Source organism: Rhinolophus sinicus, linkage group LG01 (genome assembly GCF_036562045.2).
Source record: "Rhinolophus sinicus isolate RSC01 linkage group LG01, ASM3656204v1, whole genome shotgun sequence".
Classification (NCBI taxonomy): Eukaryota; Metazoa; Chordata; class Mammalia; order Chiroptera; family Rhinolophidae; genus Rhinolophus; species Rhinolophus sinicus.
Window position 1 is genome coordinate 13,513,435 of NC_133751.1, and position 18,571 is coordinate 13,532,005.

The 18,571-nt window shown below is 35.5% G+C and overlaps 1 protein-coding gene across 1 annotated transcript in view; it reads left to right on the forward strand.

The window, feature by feature from the left end:
* Positions 1 to 18,571, forward strand: part of LTN1 (listerin E3 ubiquitin protein ligase 1) — a 47,873-nt gene that overhangs the window by 15,209 nt on the left and 14,093 nt on the right. The window contains exons 10-22 of the mRNA XM_019729877.2: positions 444 to 1,250; positions 1,625 to 1,666; positions 4,174 to 4,363; positions 4,848 to 5,087; positions 5,913 to 6,069; positions 6,842 to 6,986; positions 7,473 to 7,662; positions 9,157 to 9,316; positions 10,261 to 10,365; positions 13,845 to 13,987; positions 16,831 to 16,966; positions 17,170 to 17,314; positions 18,199 to 18,415. Coding sequence (XP_019585436.2) covers positions 444 to 1,250; positions 1,625 to 1,666; positions 4,174 to 4,363; positions 4,848 to 5,087; positions 5,913 to 6,069; positions 6,842 to 6,986; positions 7,473 to 7,662; positions 9,157 to 9,316; positions 10,261 to 10,365; positions 13,845 to 13,987; positions 16,831 to 16,966; positions 17,170 to 17,314; positions 18,199 to 18,415 — 2,677 coding nt within the window. The remainder of the gene's footprint in view (positions 1 to 443; positions 1,251 to 1,624; positions 1,667 to 4,173; positions 4,364 to 4,847; positions 5,088 to 5,912; positions 6,070 to 6,841; positions 6,987 to 7,472; positions 7,663 to 9,156; positions 9,317 to 10,260; positions 10,366 to 13,844; positions 13,988 to 16,830; positions 16,967 to 17,169; positions 17,315 to 18,198; positions 18,416 to 18,571) is intronic.

Genomic DNA, 18,571 nt, shown 5'->3' on the forward strand with positions numbered 1-18,571 from the left:
CCTATGGTAGAAAATTAATTAATGAAATTATATAAGCCCAGATCCTACTTGATGTCTCAGATAATTAACTTCTGTTATCTTTGTAATTTAAGTACAAGGTTTCTGAATTGTGAGTCCTATATGTCTTTCATATTGGCTTAGGAAAAAAGGAACACAACTTGAATAAGTTCAGCTGATGTAGAGAAAACTATATTATTTGTTGATGACCAATAATCTTGGTCAATTTTATCATGAAAAGGATGTATGTCAGGGAGAATACAGTGAAATCATTAAGCTCTTTATATGATATGAAAATGATTTTCAAGTTAACTCTTTTCAGAGTTGGGAAAAAAATCCATGTTTTTCATTTATTAAATATGAAAGTCTGTAATGTTTTACAAATACCTTGTTTAACGCTTATTTCTCCTGAAAACTGAACTTTTGTATTTCACCTTCTTTTTCAGTTGATTCCTTTTATTGATGAAGTTCTCAAAGACCCAAGATTGCAAGATGGGCAGCTGTTTGACCATTTAGCAGAAACTTTAAGTTCTTGGGAAACCAAAGCAGATATGGAAAAAGATGATAAAATAGCTCCTAACTTGGAGAAAGTGCTACTAAATTTCTGGGAAAGATTATCAGAGATTTGTACCGAGAAAATTGATGAGCCAGAAGCTGATGTTAAGTCTGTTTTGGGTGTATCTAGCCTATTACAAGTCCTTCAGAAGCCGAAGAGCTCACTGAAGTCAAGCAAAAAATTTGTTAGGGTTAGATTTGCTGATGAGATGCCTGAAAGTAATAAAGAGAATGAAAAATGTGTCTCCTCAGAAGGAGAGAACAGTGAAGGCTCTGAACTAATGGCTGAACCTCCTGCCTCCCATCCTTGTTCAGACGTTATATCTCCTCTCCGGAAAAAGCCTTTGGAAGACTTAGTCTGCAGACTAGCAGAAATGAGTATTAATTATGTCAATGACCAAAACTCAGAGCAGCATCTAAGGTTTCTTTCCACTCTGCTCATCTCCTTCTCTTCAACCCAAGTATTTAAAGTGCTACTAGGTGATGAAAAAGAGAGCATCATCAAATCCAAACCTCTTGAAATAGCCACACTGATACAAAGAAATCCCGCAGTGCAGTTTTTATACCAGAAACTAATAGGTTGGCTAAATGAAGAGCAAAGAAAGGAGGCTAGTTTCTTGGTGGACATTTTGTACAGTGCCCTGTGTTGCTGTGACAATAATAAGGAAAGAAAAGATGTCTTGGATAACCTAACTGAGGTATTACTATTGTGTATCTTTTAAACTATGAGGGTTTATACTGGCACGCTAATTATGGATGAGTAGAGTGAGACCTGCATGGGATGCTTTTTGGGATTGTTTCTTGACTGGGAATGTCAATTTAAAGCCCAACAATATTTCTTGATTACAATCTGGGAAGTGTGGGAGACTTCCGGGTAGGTGTTCAGTAAATATGTTAGGATGACTAAAGTTTGGTAATTGAAGGGTAAGTTCTTTCAGTCCATGCATTATTTAAAGTTGGACTAGCTATACAAGTTTTAGTTTTATAGTGGTTGCATGGTTACTTCATCTACTTGTAAAATGTTTTACTATTCCTTCTAGCAGATTGTTTCTAACTCTTTTTCCTCTTTCAGGTGGATCTGAAATGGAATTCTGTTGTTCAGATCATTGAAAAGGTATCTTAGGGATTTTTTCTTTTTGTGTTTATGGGTAAGAAAGATTAAAACCACAGTCATAGTCACACAGTGGGATGTGGTCAGGTGTGTATGTTACAGAACTTCCTTATTATTATTATGTCCCATAATTTGGGAAGACATTTGGTGTTTGCCTTTCTGTAGTATTATTTTTCTGGTTAGGAATATCAGGGAAGAAAGAACAGCCCATGGAAAAGCCAGTGTTTCTTCCCTAGCAGGTAACAAAGGGAGAGTTAAACATCTTACTGTCTTTTAAACTAAGGCTACACGGTTTCTACTATCCTAGTCTCTTGTCCTACTGTAGAAGTGGATTGAGTAGTTTTAGTTGGCTAGAACACATCGCCCTACTCTGGAATGCTGTGTTGGCAAATTAAAATCTCCTGGCCTTTGTCTGATGGCCCCTTGACTAGATAAGAAAATTAGTGGTAAGAATAATGAAAATAAATCAAAGAGCATAAACAATTTGGAAATTTTAATAAATGGTTGAAGTATTCTTTCCGAGTGAAGATGTAAATGATATAACTAACCACACTTTCAATCATAGAAATGTTATGACTAGCTACCTAAAATTCTTTCCTTTTTAGCATTTTTGTATTATTTAAAACTTTTACACAGATAAGTCTTTAATTTACAAGTTTGTTTTTTTCTATCTTTTAAAATGGTATAAACATAACGTAAAATTTACCATTTAAACCATTTCTAAGTGTACAGATCAGTAGTGTTAGGTCTATTCACATTGTTATGCAGTCTCCAGAAAATTTACATCTTGCAAAACTGAAACTCTATACCAATCAAACAATAATTCCCCATTTCTCCCAATAGTTTGTTTTTAAAAATGAATATAGAATATTAACTTACTATTTTTCAATGAGAAATACAACTTATCAGGCACATGATTTGCATTAGTGTATCCAGTACCTTCTCTCCCTGTACACAGACTACCTGAAAAGCCAAATTATCAGACAGGTGCTTGATAGGTATAGAATTAGAGTAAGGGAAGTTAAAAATTTGATAAGAGAAAACAGATACATCTGTTTCCAGGTGAGAAATATACCTGCTGTGTCGGTTAGATACCTGTGTTTGGAAGTCTGTCGTCTTCCTGGGTAGTGTTTGGAAGTTCATAGCCGGTAGTTACCTCCTATACTTCCATGACTGACTCACTTCCTATCTTAACGCTGGTCAGATTCTTTCCGTAAATGTGTTAAAACATTGAGAAGTTGAACTTCATGTCTTGCTAACTAACCCGAGAGACATTTTATTCAGAAGGTGATTATCTGGATTCTGTAGGAGTCTATAAAATAGATTGGTTTTGTTTGGTAAACTATATTAGAAAAGGCAATTTTATAGCCATCTAAACTCTAGTTTTTCTTGTTTTTATGCCACCTCATACTTCATGAGCAGAGTCTGAGGTCACCTTTAAAAAACAAACCTGAATTTTAAGGTCCATAAAAGGACCTTAGAGATTTTCTAGGTTAATCTTTATTTTTCAAATTAGGAAATAGGCCCAGGGTGGTTAAGAGATTTGTCCAAGGTCATAAAGCCAGAATACTGGTAGAGCCTGAGCTAACATAAAAGCTCTGGTTACCTACAATTTTTTAAATAAAAGGATAAACAGTTTTTTAGGCACTACCCAATCCACACTTGGATTTTTTTTTTTCCAGATTGCTTTGAAATGAACCAAGTTGCAAATTCCTTTCTTCTTAGCCCTTAAAGGAAAAGAAGCTCTGGGAACACGGATCAGCATGCTTTTGGGGGTGGATTTACAGTATCTTTTCCTTGCTTCCCCACCCCATGAAAATAAATCAGTTGCTATCAGATATCTGGCTCCAGTAACTATTTCAGAGAATTTGTGGAAATAAGTGCCATTGTTCATATTGAAGTAATTTATCATCATTAAATATTAATTGTTCTTTAATTTTAGCAAAATTAATGAACAAAAATTTAATATCTATAGAGCATTTTAAAAAATCTGTCCTCAAAGTTCAGCTATTTATTATTCTTTGAACATACCTGCAATGCTGATAGAAGGTATCAAAGAAGTATAAGACAGTCTCTGCTCTCAAGGAACTTGCAGTCTCATTGGAAACAAGACATACACAGATGAAACATTATAAATAATAATGCAATCCCGTAAGTGCTTTAGGAATTCAGAGAAAATCAGTGATGAGTATGGGCCGGAGAGGATGGGGGAGACTTCATTAAAGCAGGTGGGATTTGTACTGATTCTCAAAGAATGTATGAGATTTTATTAAGTGAAGAAGAGGGGAAATAGTTACTGCCTGGAAGACAGCATGAGCAAAGCATGGAAGTGTACATAAGCAAGGCTTAGTGGGGCGCTGGGCCGATACCCGCCTGAGAACTTGAGGGCAAGTAGAGGGGGTAGGGTTGGGGCCTTATCATGAAGGAAGGTTGTATGGTACAAGTAATATTGTAGGCAGATACACTTACTGATCTTGCTTCTAATCTTTGCTTTAATTTTATGGTTTTAGGCATGTTCTAGTTCAGATAAACATGCTTTAGTAATTCCTTGGCTAAAAGGAGATGTCCTTGGAGAGAAATTGGTAACCTTGGCAGACCATCTTTGCAATAAGGACTTGGAATCTGCAGTGTCTTCTGAATCTCACTTCTCAGAAGGATGGACTCTTTTAAGCTTGGTGTTATCCCAACATGTTAAAAATGGTAGGCAAAAATCAGGCTTCTGTTTTTCAGTAGGGAATAATCCTTTCATTTTTGGGGGGAGGGCATTTCATGCTGCTAAGTTTGCTAGTATTTGTTGAGAATGATGAGACGTAATTCATTCACATATTAATTTGTAAGTACCCTAAATGTTTATTAATCTTTGTAGCATGACTTGGGAGACATTTAAAATTTTAATTTTACATTCTAAAGGTTTTTGAATTTAGCACAGCACAGCTCTTCACCCTAATTTTTTAGAGAGCATTGCTTTTTAAATTTAACTTAAAACTGCTTTTTTTTTTTTTTTTTATGAGAGGGTTTTTGTGTGTGAGAACATTGATTGGTTGATGTGATTTTCTTTGTGACTACACAAACACTTTTTTAAAAAATACATGGAAAAAATCCAGTAATAGTTAACCCAAAATAAGGTATTCAGAATTATACTGTTAATATTTTTTATTTTTTCTCTGTATTTTTTTTTCTCTAGATTACTTGATTGGAGAAGTATATGTTGAAAGAATTATTGTTAAACTTCATGAAACTTTATCCAAAGCAACCAAATTGTCAGAAGCTGAAAATAATGACTCTTCAGTGTCTTTTATCTGTGACGTGGCCTTTCACTATTTCAGCTCAGCCAAAGGATGCTTGCTGTTGCCATCATCTGAAGATTTATTATTAACTGTCTTTCAGTTATGTGCTCAGAGCAAAGAGAAAACACACTTGCCAGGTAAGACCCTGCTGCTCAGATGTTTGGTTGGGGAATCGCTGGCTCTGACCTTCAGTGTGTAAGTGCCCGGGCTTTGCCAATTGAATAGTAATGTGTTTGAAACTTGAAACCATTCTGAGTAAAGGACTACAGATCGTAAACACTTTCAGCTTTAGAAACTGAGTTAAAGACATATGTAGATATTATGTCTAAAGTTCTTACTTGATATCAAGGAAACAGTTTTTGAAGAGGCCATGATAAATGAATTAGAATAGCATCTTAGCCTCTTTACTCAGCTCTGGCAAGTTACTTAATTTCTTCATGCCTCAGTTCTGCATTCATAAAGGAGGATATTAATATCTTTTTCCTTTTCTTATAGTTGAAAACATTCAGTCTTGGTGTATATCAAAATGAAATTGAGATTGCCTTTTTAAGGACTATATTCTCTCCTTGTGTGTTTGTTAATTCAGACTTATTTATGAAAGGAATATCACAAAATACTGTTGAGAGAGAGCTGTCCTCTCCCACCCTTTCTTGAGTACTAACTTCACTATTTGGAAAAGCTGTACTATTTTTTTTACATCTCCGAAAGGATAAGTCTCTTGTAAATACATTCAGAGCAGAAAAAAGCTAACTTTAAAAATCTTACCATTTTTATATTTATATGACACGAGCTAGGTTGTATTACTGCATATTTATGACATAGTTATTTTGACAATTGAATAGTAATTTTTGTTTTCTTTTTAAAATGGTACCTTAAAAATCTGAGTCCTGCAGTGAATTCTTTTGTACTGATTATAGTTACTGTAGTGGGATTAAAAATTAATGTTGACATCTTGATTTTAGACTTTCTTATCTGTAAACTGAAAAATACTTGGCTCTCTGGTGTGAATTTACTGGTCCATCAAACTGGCAGTACAACAGATAAGCAGAGTACCTTCCTACATCTGTCTGCTCTGTGGCTGAAGAACCAAGTTCAGTCCTCATCTTTGGACATCAAAAGGTAACCATTTTTTGTGCCCAGTTGCACAGTATCTCTTAACACTTGATCACTGTCCTTAAATAAGAGTCTGTAATTAGTGTGACAGCCTATGAAAAATGACTTGCTATTTAAGAAATCTATAGGATTCTTTAGAGAAGATCCAGATTTTTCCAAAAGGATTTGTTTTAATGCTCATCCATTTAAACTCACTTAATTGAACAATATCTGCTTAAGTCCTAATTTATGGTCCGTGATAGAATGCTGGTGGTGCTACTCTGTGTCTTAGGCTGGTATGGATTGTGACCATAACCTCTCCTGGCCAGCACACATGGTGATTATTCTTTGTTGTTTATTTTTTGGGGGTCTGGCAGCCACTGCTTCAAGGTGTTGAGTTGTAAATATATTTCACACCTCATACCTAAATCCATATATAAAAGTGAAAAGTAGGAGAATGCATTCAGGGGCTACTGGGGTTGAGTGAGATCTTTCTCTGATCATCATGCTCTCTGTTCATGGCATAAGGGAGCTGTGTTTCAGAAATCTCTGAAGTAGGTCAGGTCCCCTTTATTCTGAGATAGAAGCAGCACTCGATTTCAAATCATAAATGGTGTATTAACCACCGATTTGACTGTGTGTGTGTGTGTGTGTGTGTGTTGAGAGGGGTGGCTTACATTTATTTTTGTTTTTTTGTTCAGGTGAGCTGTTTTCTGCCATAGGGTGTTTCATGCGTACCGGGGTGTTCAAATCAGTCACAGCACAACTACAACAATTAAGTTCTTTACATTATTTTCAGTCTTCAATGCCTCTTGTCTGCTGTTGACGATTTGCTAAATAAACTTCTAGAAAGTGAAGATACTTCCCTTCTGGGAGTTTATATAGGAAGTGTAATGCCGAACAACAATGAATGGGAAAAGATGAGACAGTCTCTTCCTATACAGGTATGTTTGAAATCGGAGAGCACATATCTCATTCTGAAGTTTGGATTCCGTGCAAGCTTAAATATTACTATTTATGTCTGGTGAAGAAAAATAAGTAAATGAAATGACTGTCTTTTGTTTTATTCTGGGGAAGAAAAAAAGTAACTGAAGTGAGTATCTTCTTTGCATGTATGCCTCTGAATGCTCAGATATTGTATGTCTGCTATTCCCAAGACTCCAGTTGACATTGCAGTAGCCATGGTACAAGGTGAATAAGACCTAGTTCTGTCCTGAGGAGTCTTAAATATACGTGTCTGTAATTTTCTGTAGAAGAAACCAGACTTCTAGACTTCCATGGTTTTACTAATAAAACTAGTGATGAATTCAGTTTTGAAGTTATTTCATGACATTTTGAAGATACTCTAATTACTTTTGTTCCTTGTCTTAATTGTTTAGGTAGCAAATAGAATACCTAATGATTTTGTATATAATTTATTCTTTCTACAGTGGTTGCATAGACCTCTTTTAGAAGGGAGACTGAGTTTGAATTATGAGTGTTTCAAAACAGATTTTAAAGAAGAAGAAGATACAAAGAAACTTCCCAGCCATCTGTGCACTTCAGCATTATTGAGTAAAATGATACTAGTTGCACTGAAAAAGGAAATAGTCCTAGAAAACAATGAGCTTGAGAAAATAAGTAAGTATATGTGAGCATTCAGGTATAATATAAATAGAATTTTGAAATAATTGTAATATAATTTTGAAATAATTTTGATTATACTGCAATTTAAATTCTTAAAGAATCAAGAATCTTCAGCTCCTATAACTATCTTACTGATGAGAAACTTGAGGTTACTTAAGTAATGAATGTTAAATTGCAAATTGGATGGAAATATACTAAAATTTTGATGCAGCCTTGTTAGCCGTAGAGCAGAGTTTGGCGTAAGAGGAGTTACTCAAGCTGGCATGACATTGGTATAAGCAGATCCTGTGGCACACAGCCCTAAAGAAAATGGTCAAGGGACTCTGGTGTTTCATCAAGGATTCTGAACTTTTAGTTAATTTTTGAACTACTATTCCTTTGTATTTATTAGGCTATAATTTTTTTCTGGGCAATTGGAGATTCAAATGTTGAAATCTAGAAGGATTTAGGAAATGGTATAGAATTCTAGGCAGCAGTGTCACCTGTGCGTGATGGTATGAGAAATACAGGATTTGCACGGTTCTGCCTCAGTCTTGTTTGTAAGGCCGTCAGCTGTGACACAGTTCCTGCAGAGGAGAATGTGTGTCCTAGGGGAGGAAGCTGGGACACCTTTGTTGATTAGCCAGCTGCACAGGCAACTGAGTGCAAGGACATGGGCTTTGCTCACAGAGGGACTCTGTCCAGAAACAAAACTGGAAATTAGAGTAATCAGTTTGGTAATAATTTATTTTTGTTAATTGTATTACTAATTACAAACTGACAACACTGTGTATTTAATCTTCTCATCAATCTTCTCTGTTAGATATTATTGTCTTGACTTGATTAGAATTACTTATGTTGTAAGGGATAGGATTATGTTTTTAAACCAGGTCTCAAGTCTTCGGACTCCCAAATTAATACCATACATGGCTTCTTAAAAGAGAGTAGTGACTAATTATATATTAAACACCTACGACATACCAGGTTTTGTGATAGATATTTGCTCATTTAATTCTCACAGTAGTCCCAGGAGGTAGATTGTAGTATCCGCATCGTAACAATGTATACAGCTCATTTGAATACAGACCACTCTGTGAGGATGGCTCATGCCGTTTACTGGATCATGCTGGCTCCCATTTATCACACCGGCTTGAACTTCTCACTTCAGATTTCGGATTCCTTAGTTTATTTTGAATGCAACTTTTCACCACTTGTTGCAAAAGTAATAGGAAGATTCTTTCAGTATCTCTGGTAACTAAGGTCCCTGTCATATTCTTAACTAATCAGAAAAGGGACCAAGTAAGATGTGGGAGAAGAATGGCATTTTGTATCTGACAAATGTTCTCAGTTTTCATTATCTTGAATATCTCAGAGCAGATTTGAAAATCAGTTCATAGATATTTTGAGATTAGTGGACATTGCAGTGTTAGAAAATAGGGCAGAGAAGTGAAAATTATTGAGAGGTCTATTCACAAAGTACACTTAATAATGTGTCATCTATTCTGTTAGTTGCAGAACTGCTCTATTCATTGCACTGGTGTGAAGAATTAGACAATCCACCTATTTTTCTAACTGGATTTTGTGAAATGCTTCAAAAGATGAATATTACATATGATAACTTATGTGGCCTTGGTAATACTTCTGGCCTTTTGCAGCTGCTATTTAACAGGTAAAAATCCCTTTCAATTCCCATTTTTTAATGACTATTTTACTAGTGTATGATTTTGTTTCTGTGAAATGTAAGCCCTCTTTATGCTAAATTTTCAGTCAGAGGGTTGATCTAAATTAATCCCAAGTCTTAGTGATAAATACTTTGTGGATACTAAGTAGTTGATTTACTTTTCTGGGGAGGTATTTGGACTTTGCCTGTGTTACTAGATCCAGAAACATGTTCAAGGGACAGATGATGGAAAAAATAGAAGCCTCTGGAGTTGTTTTAACTTGTCATCTGTGACCCATCCTCTCACTGCTCTCAAATTCAGTCTTTTATCTTGCATGTTGTTACAGGTGTGTCTTAATATTGCAACTACAAACATTCTCCCCTAGACGAGGAAGTAGGTATGAAAACACGTCATTGTAGAGGTTGTAGCAGTTAGATGTTTAGCTTGTTGAAATTACTCTGTTGAACGGCTTTCTCTTTAAGAGTTTTTCATTTGCCTGTAGTGTTTGGAGTTTGCTTTCCCGTGTCGGAGGCCTCAGGCCGAGCAGGTCTTCCTCTCCAGCCCCACTCCGCATACTTGACCCCCAGAACTTTCCTCAGTGGATAATAATACCTCCTTAATTCCGTAACTTCAGTTAGCCGAGGTGTCCTCCGGGATGTGTCCTTTTCCCAGCTGCAGCCTCTGGCAACCTCAGGCCTAATCTTGAAGGTCTTCTCCTCTATTGGGACTTGAGGGGCTTCGGGGTTGCCTTGGATGGGAGCTTGGTACCAGTGTGAAGCTCAGGCTCCCAGGCCTGTCAGTAATGGCAGCTGTTTGTGTGCAAAAGTCCTGCGTGAATTGATATCCTCACGGTGACTTGTTTAATTCTGTAACAGGAATCCAGGTAAACAGTGTTTACAAATCTTAAGTACATTTTCAAAATGGGTTTCTTTGTTTTTTTTCCCCTTTTTAGATCCAGGGAACATGGCACTCTGTGGTCTCTTATTATTGCGAAATTGATCCTTTCCCGAAGTGTTTCATCTGAAGAAGTAAAACGGCATTATAGGAGAAAAGAAGGGTATTCTTATTTAAAATGTTTTTACTTTGTAATTTATTGTGATTGGTCACCTTGGCAACCCCCAACTAATGAACAATCTCTAATGAATCAAGAAAACAAGATACAGGAGATGAAGAAATTAAAGGAAATGAGAATTAAAGACTTCAAAAGAATTTCAGTTGTTTTAGGTTCAGGACACACCTTTTTGTAATAAGTATTTTTAACTTTGTAACATTTTGATGTGGAATTTTATACTTGTTTCAAACAACTAGCATTTTATAAACTTGTTCTCTTTTTCCCAAAAAATCTTTCTGGTAGAAATCTTTCTTTTTCCCCTCCCTAATATCTTTCTTCCATCACTTTATTTGCCATATGGAAGTGATGAGGAAAGTTACTTACTCCTCTTAAATAAGGATCATCTAATATTCTCTGCAAATGCAATAAATGTGTTCTTAAGACAAAGAAATACATTTTGTGGTTGAACATACTAGAGATCTACTAGAGTTGATCAGACTAGAGAAGCTGAGCATTCAGATTAAACACTTAGCTGAAATTTATCAACAGGCATTTTGAATTTACTGATTTACCAAGAAGAATTCTGGAATGATACATATAGGTTCTGCTACAGTAGAATTGTAAACTAAATTTTAATTTTTTTAAATCTTATTTTAAAATGTGTAAAACATTATTTTGAGTTAATTATAGATTTGTTATTTTGAGATAACTGTAGATCCACATGCAATTGTAAGAAATAATACGAAGAAATTCCCTATACCTTTTATTCAGTTCCCCCATCAGTCCCATTTTGCATAACTTTAATATAATTTCACAACCAAGAAAATTGATACAATTGACCAGGTTTACATGCACTCATCTGTTTGTGTGTGTGTTCTGTGTAGATCACATGTGTGGCTACCACCAAAATTTAAGATACAGAGAAGTTTTAATCATAAAGATCCCTTGTGATAACCTTTTATAGCCACAGTCACCTCTCTTTGTCTTATTTCCTCATCTCTGGCAACCAATAATCTGTTCTCCCTCTATAATTATATCACATAGGAATGTTACATACATGGAATTATACAGTATGTGATCTTTTGATATTGGTTGTTTTAATCAGCATAATCTTTCAATTTTTTCTGATTATAAAAATAATGGATAATTAACTAAGGAGCTAGTAGAACTAACTACTGCTGAGATGGCTTGCCATATACTTGACATTCAAAAATCAGTAACTTTCTTATTCACCAGTGCTAATCAATTAAAAATGGCATAGGAAAAAAGATTGCATTCACAATGTTAACAAATATAAATACCTACAATTAAATTTAACAAAATATTACAATCATAAAACTCTAGTAAGCATCATAAAAAAAGGTGGGAAGATAAATCGTAAAAATGGTCCTCTCAATCTACAATTTCAATGCTATCTCAATCAAAATTTTCAGCAACATTTTTCTGAAAATCTTGAAAAACTTCTAAATGTAGTATACGTTTGAAGGAAACGTGCTCAAGAATAGCTAGGAAATTTCTGATAGAGAAAAGTGAAAAGGGTTTGACCTACTAAATATAGTAATTAAGCTGTATGAAATTGGTGAATAGACAAATCAGTGAATCAAAATACAGAGTCCAGAAACCAATCCACACATACATGAGAATTTAGTTTTGGATACAGGTGGCCTTTCAAGTCAGTGAGTAGAATCAATAATAGTGTTGTTAGGAAAATTGGACATGTATGTGTTTGAAAAACATAGTAAGACTCCTCCCTTACATTATACATAAAAGTAAAGTCCAGATGAAAGCTAGTATAAAGGACAGATTGATAAAAGTATTAGGGGGAAATAAGAGACCGGATAATCTTGGCATGGAGAAGATCTTCTTAAGCAAAGAGCAAAACCCTAAGTCTGTAAAAGAAATAATAGATGTTTGATTTTGCAAAAATGAAAACTAGCAACCTATATGCATCAACAGATGAATGGGCAAACTAAAATATGGTATATACATACAAGGGAATATTATTTTGCCTTAAAAAGGAAGGAAATTCTAACATATGCTACAACATGAACCTTGTCGGACATTATGCTAAGTGAAATAAACCAGTCACAAAGAGACAAATACTATATGATTCCACTTACTTGAGCTACCTAGCACAGTTAACATTCATAGGGACAAAAAGTAGAAGGGTGGGTGCCAGGGGTTGGGGGTAGAGTTTCTGTTTGGTGAAACAAAAAGAGTTCTGAAGTTTCGTTGCTCAACAATGTGAATATATGTAACATTACTGAAGTGTACACTTAAAAATAGTTAATATGAATTTTATGTATATTTTACTACAATTTTCTTAAAAAGAAAACTTCTGTATGACAAAAATATAGTAAACAAAGGTTGAAGGACAAGTGACAAAATAGGTGAAAACATTTGCAAATTAACAGAGTTAATGTCCATAGTATATAAATAGCTTCTATTAATCAGTGAAACAATCCAAATTGAAAAATGTGCCAAAGACCTGAACAAGTAATTCGCAAACGAAATAGTCAAAGGTAATTCATTTATGAAATGTGAAATATGAAAGAATTTACCTTATTATAATGACTGTAGTACAAATTAAAAGAAGCATGTTTTATCTACTATATTGCCAGGAATTTAAAAGATTCATTACGTGTGTAACAAAACAGTCACATATACATTTCTGGTGAAAGTGTATAAATTGATTACGCTTTTTTGGAAACAATGTGAAATGACCAAAAGACAATACTTCAAGTCCTTTAATCTTAAATTCTAATCTAGGAATCTAGCATATAGGGGTATTTGCACATATGCCAAATAATATCTGCTCAAGGATGTTTATTGCATCATTATTCATACAGGCAAAAATTAGGGGAATAAACCTAAATGTTCACTAACACGGGAATAGTTAAATTATGATGCATACATTGTATGGAATACTTTTGTTTTTGATGTGTTATATAGCTTTAAAATAGAGTAGTTTATACCTATATGTTCTGATGTAGAAGACTCTGCAAAGTATGTAAGTGACAGGTAACACAACTTACATACATTGTGTTAAAATATAAAGCAATGTGTTTCGTGCGATCTCATTATGTAAATCCAACTATATACATACACATATGTGAATATCAGTTCATAGAAAGGACATGCAGATGGTACTGTTTAAATTGAATTCTTTGACTCTTAAAGAGATCATAATTGTATTGGTTGTAATTCCAAAAAAATCATACATGGGGAAAAGTTATATATGCTCATTTTAAAAATTAGAAACATGTAAAAAAGAGAAAGAAGCAGCAAAAAAGTTATTTACAATTTCATCATCCAGAATCAGCAATTGTCAATCTCTTTTCATAGTTTCTTTTATTATTTTTTTCTATACAATTATTTTTGGAATGGAATTATTAGTTCTTTTGAATAATCTGAATAAGAGGAATTTTCTGAAATAACAGCATATTTAGGATAAATAGAATTCACACTTTTTCTTTTCTTTACAGTTTTTTCCCACTAACAGAAGGTAATATGCATACCATTCAAAGTCTCTGTCCATTTTTGTCAAAAGAAGACAAGAAAGAATTCATTGCTCAGTGTATACCTGCGCTTTTGGCCTGGACTAAGGAAGATCTTTGCAGTACTAACGGTTAGTTTCTTGATAATAAATATTTTATTAATTTAATTATTGCTTGAGATGAAAGATGTGTTCTTAATGTCTAAACCCAAATCTAGTGAAGATAAATTGAATTGTAGCTGATTTATTCCTAGTTTGTACTTTGCTACCTAACGAATTGACAGTCAGAGGATGAGTGTCATTGGAGAGTGACTGTTACCATTCCGTGGTATAAAAATGCTACAGCCTTAAGGGAAGATTTACAACTGTAAATACCCTCTAATCATTTCTTTTCATCTGTAGCTTTTTTAGCTATGCCTCATTTCTCCATAGTCAACCAGTGATTGAACATATAAAAGCAAAAGAGGAAATAGCTTTTGTTGTATTCTAAATGTTTTTAGATACTGACATCTATTAGTTCATTTGTTTGTTTATGTAATAAACACTTATTGAGCACTAGTTTTGTGTCAGTTTTTGTAGAGACTATATATATAAAGTTATATCATGTGATAACTGATATAGCAAAAAGATTTCCTATGTGTGAGGTGGCAGAGAAGGAGTTTTCCATTCTGTTATGAGTTGTCAGTGGCAGTTTCACAAAGAGAAATATTTCAACTGAGAGTTGAAGGATGGTTTTCAATAGCCACAGTTTGCGAAGTTCATTCCAGTTAAACAAAAACATAAAAAAGTATAGATAGTTCAGTTTAGCTGGCATTTAAGGTAGAAGGTTTGGGACAAAGGATGTTAGGATGCTCAGGAAGATACGTTTTGAGAAATGGACGGGAATAGATCATAAAGGCCTAGTATTGTGGGTTAAGGAGTATGGACTATAAGCTATAGACAGTAAATAGCTATTGGGCCAAATTACGTAGGAGAATAGTCGACTGTCACATCTACATTAGAAAGCTTATTTTGACAACATGAAGGATACATGTGAGAGAAGAGAGGTTGGAAGTAGAAGACCAGATAGGGAGCTATTAGAATAGTCTTAGTGAGAGATAAAGAGAGCTTAAGTCAAGGCGTAGACGGAAGAGAGGAAATGGAAATGACAGGGATTCGGGAAATAGAATTGATTATCTCTCTGAATTTGGTAGATGGAAGTACCATTACCCTTATAGAAAATCCTATAGGGGACTTGAGGGTTAGGGGGAGCATGGGGAAGGGCGCATACAGGGAGCTGATGTTTAGTTTTAAACGTAGCAGATTAAGATGCCTATGGAATAAATATTCAAATGGAGATTTTCAGTAAGCAGTACCTATTCACTGGACAGAGATGCTGCTTTTGAAGCCCACGTCATGTAGGTGGTAGTATATCAATCTGTACATAAGGATGAGCTTCAGGTAGCGTGAAAAGTGAAAAGAATACCAAGGGACACGAGTACTTAATTTAAGGGATACGTGGGTGGAGGGAGACTTGAGAATAAGGACTGAAGAAGCAAAGGAGAACTTGTAGGTGATATTCCTCACCTTTGTTAAGTACCACAGAACATCAAATGAAATTAGGGACTGAAAGTTGTCCACTGGCTTTGTCATTGTTGGAATGACTAGTGGTGAGAAAGGGCAGGCAGATAGTCTTTTAAGTGGCGAAAAGGGATGTAGAAAAAAGGTGAAGGCTGGAGATGAATTATAGTCAAAGGGAAAATACATGTTGTAGGGAGAAGGAGGAATAGAAAATAGAGACCAAATGATTGTTGAAAGTTCCCACTGAGAAGATGAGAGGGGAGGGCAAGTAGGATGGGATCTAGAGAATAGTTGGGAGACATCAGCCTTGTGTAGGTGGAGTGACTTTCTTCTGAGACACGTTATGAGAGGCATGGGATAAACACAGATGCAGACAGGGGGGGTTGGGAATGTCACATGTTCCTGACTAATAAGCTTCATGTCTCTGATGAGTGGAAACTGCATTGAAGACTTGAAGAAGCATAGTGAAAGTCTGAAATAATGGAAGAAGCATATGCCTAAACACACAGTAAAAGAATTGCCATAATGGCACCAAGGACTGGCAGATGTCAAAAATCAGTTTTTCTGGTATTAAACTTTCCTGTTGAATTCACTTAACGGAGTTAGACTGTGGATTAGGTTGGGATTTGCAATTCCGGAAAGGGGATCAGTTGAACTGACTGCATAGAGGAGAGGAGTACTGGAGGTGGTTTCTCCAGCACAGGCTGTAACCGAGCACGGCAGAGAGGAAGTGGGAGACACAGGGCGGCTGTGTCACACAGCTGTGTGCTGGTCACAGACCGGAAGGGGCACAGCTGTGCCAACGCCCGACAGGAGGGCACCTGAAGGAAGACAAATCATTCTGAGATTTGTCAACCAGTGCTACTCTTTTCAGCCAAAGTGATGAAACACAGTTAGCTAACAAATACACTTTAACTGATAGAAGATCCGTTTTTTCTGATTACACTTGAGTCTCTTCTATTTTGCCGGGAAGATTTAAAAAACAAATCTTCCCCTGCCTTTAAAGGAAGATTAAATGCATTATACAGTTAACCCGTGAACAACACGGGTTTGAGCTACGTAGGTCTACTTATACACGGGTTTTTTTCAATAAATATATGGCTTCCCCTCTGTATCCCTGGGTTTCTCATCAGTATCTTTGACCCGCGCAGTTGGGAATTGCCGTTTTATATAAGGGACTTGGGTGTCCATGGGGTGGGAATGTCCTGGAACCAGTTCCACACAGATACAGAGAGACAGCTGAAGTTTTGGTAGAGTCAAAAGTTACATGCGGATTTTCAACTGCGTGGTTGGTGCCCCTAACACTCCCCACCCCTGGCACATCTCAAGAAAGTTTTGCTCTATCTCAAAGTAGACTTTTTCATAGTAGCAAATAAATTAAAATTTTTTAATTTTCATTTTGAATTTTACTTTAGGAGGTTTTGGGCATCTTGCCATTTTCAATTCTTGTCTGCAAACCGGAAGCATAGATGATGGAGAGCTGTTACATGGTATATTAAAAATTCTAATATGCTGGAAGAAAGATCATGAAGACATTTTTCTTTTCAGTTGGTAGGTGATACTTTATACTCTGTTTTTCCCCCCTATATACAGTGTGGACCCAGATTATGTATTTTGTAGAGGAACAACGTGGTAGACGTTTAGGTCAATCTTTTATAAGTATATAAGATTTAAAATAGAATATTTTCTAACTAAATGTCTGTAATTCTTTAATGCTTTTGTTTTGTTTTGCTTTTGTTTTGTCTCTATCACAGTAATTTATCAGAAGTAAGTCCAGAGATACTGGGAGTAAATATAGAAATAATCCGGTTCCTTTCCCTGTTTCTCAAAAACTGCTCATCTCCTTTGGCGGAGAGCGAGTGGGACTTCATCATGTGCTCCATGCTGGCTTGGCTGGAGGTAAATGACCCTGATGTGTCATGCCCTGTGATGGGTCTTCAGGCGTATCTGTGCACCAGAACTATTTACTAATCTCATTGTTTAAGTAAAGATGGTAATTAGCGCCTTTGCAAACATTTAAACACTTTATAGATGTACTCCGTACCAACTATTTCACAGACTAGTCAAATGATAGATTTCACATTTGCCAGTATCATTCAGTGACCAAATCTAACTGCTATTAAAGTGTTCTCTCCATTAGCTCATTTTCATATATTCACCACCCAGCCCTTTTGGGTTTTGTCTTTTCATGACAAGTTTTTTGGACGTTTTGGTTCTAATTAAATTACTCTTAAAATGTGCTGTGTCAGTGTTGCTAGAGTAATGCATTAGAGAGTAAGCAGATTCAAAGGGAATTAGTGTTCTTTTTCTGACCCAAAGCGACCAGATGTAGAATAGTTGTGGGCTCCAGCGCAGCAAGGCAGTCAGGGTTGAATTGGTCTGAGTCTCTGCTTTGCCTGCTAGTGGCTGTGTGGCTTGGGATTTTAAATTTAGTTGACCCTCAGTTTCCTTATTTTAAAATAACTTAATCACCAATTAGTAGGGCTCCTGAGAAGATGATAAGTGTGTCTATCATGTATTTCACTTGGTAAATGGTAATTGATATTTTTCTTTTGTAGTTTTAGAAATAAAACAGAACATTTCAGAATAAATGCATTGATTGTAATTCCAGAATTTAATTTTGAAAAAAGTTACTTTGATGTGAAATATGTAAATATCTCTTGAAACAATACATTTCAACTGCTTTTTATTTTAAAATTTAGAGAAATGAAAGGGACTTTACTGCCTTGATTTGTGATGTTCTTGTAGAAGTCTGCTTACCTATTTAATTTTTGTTTCTTCAGACAACAAGTGAGAATCATGCCTTGTATTCTGTTCCACTCGTACAATTGTTTGCCTGTGTCAGCTGTGATTTGGCCTGTGAACTCAGTGCTTTCTTTGATTCCACAACTCGGGATACCATTGGTGCTCTACCTGTAAATCTAATCAGTGAATGGAAAGAATTTTTCTCCCAGGGCATCCACAGTTTGCTTTTACCTCTTTTGGTGACTGTTACAACAGGCAAGTGAAAAAGGGAATAATAGTGAGATTCATTAAAAATGACTTGTTGAAAAATTCCAAACAAAATCTTTGGATGTGTAAGTCAAAAAGTACAGAATAGTAAAAGAAAAGAACCAGAGAGAGAAAGCTAGGTATCTCAGGAGCATCATATATACT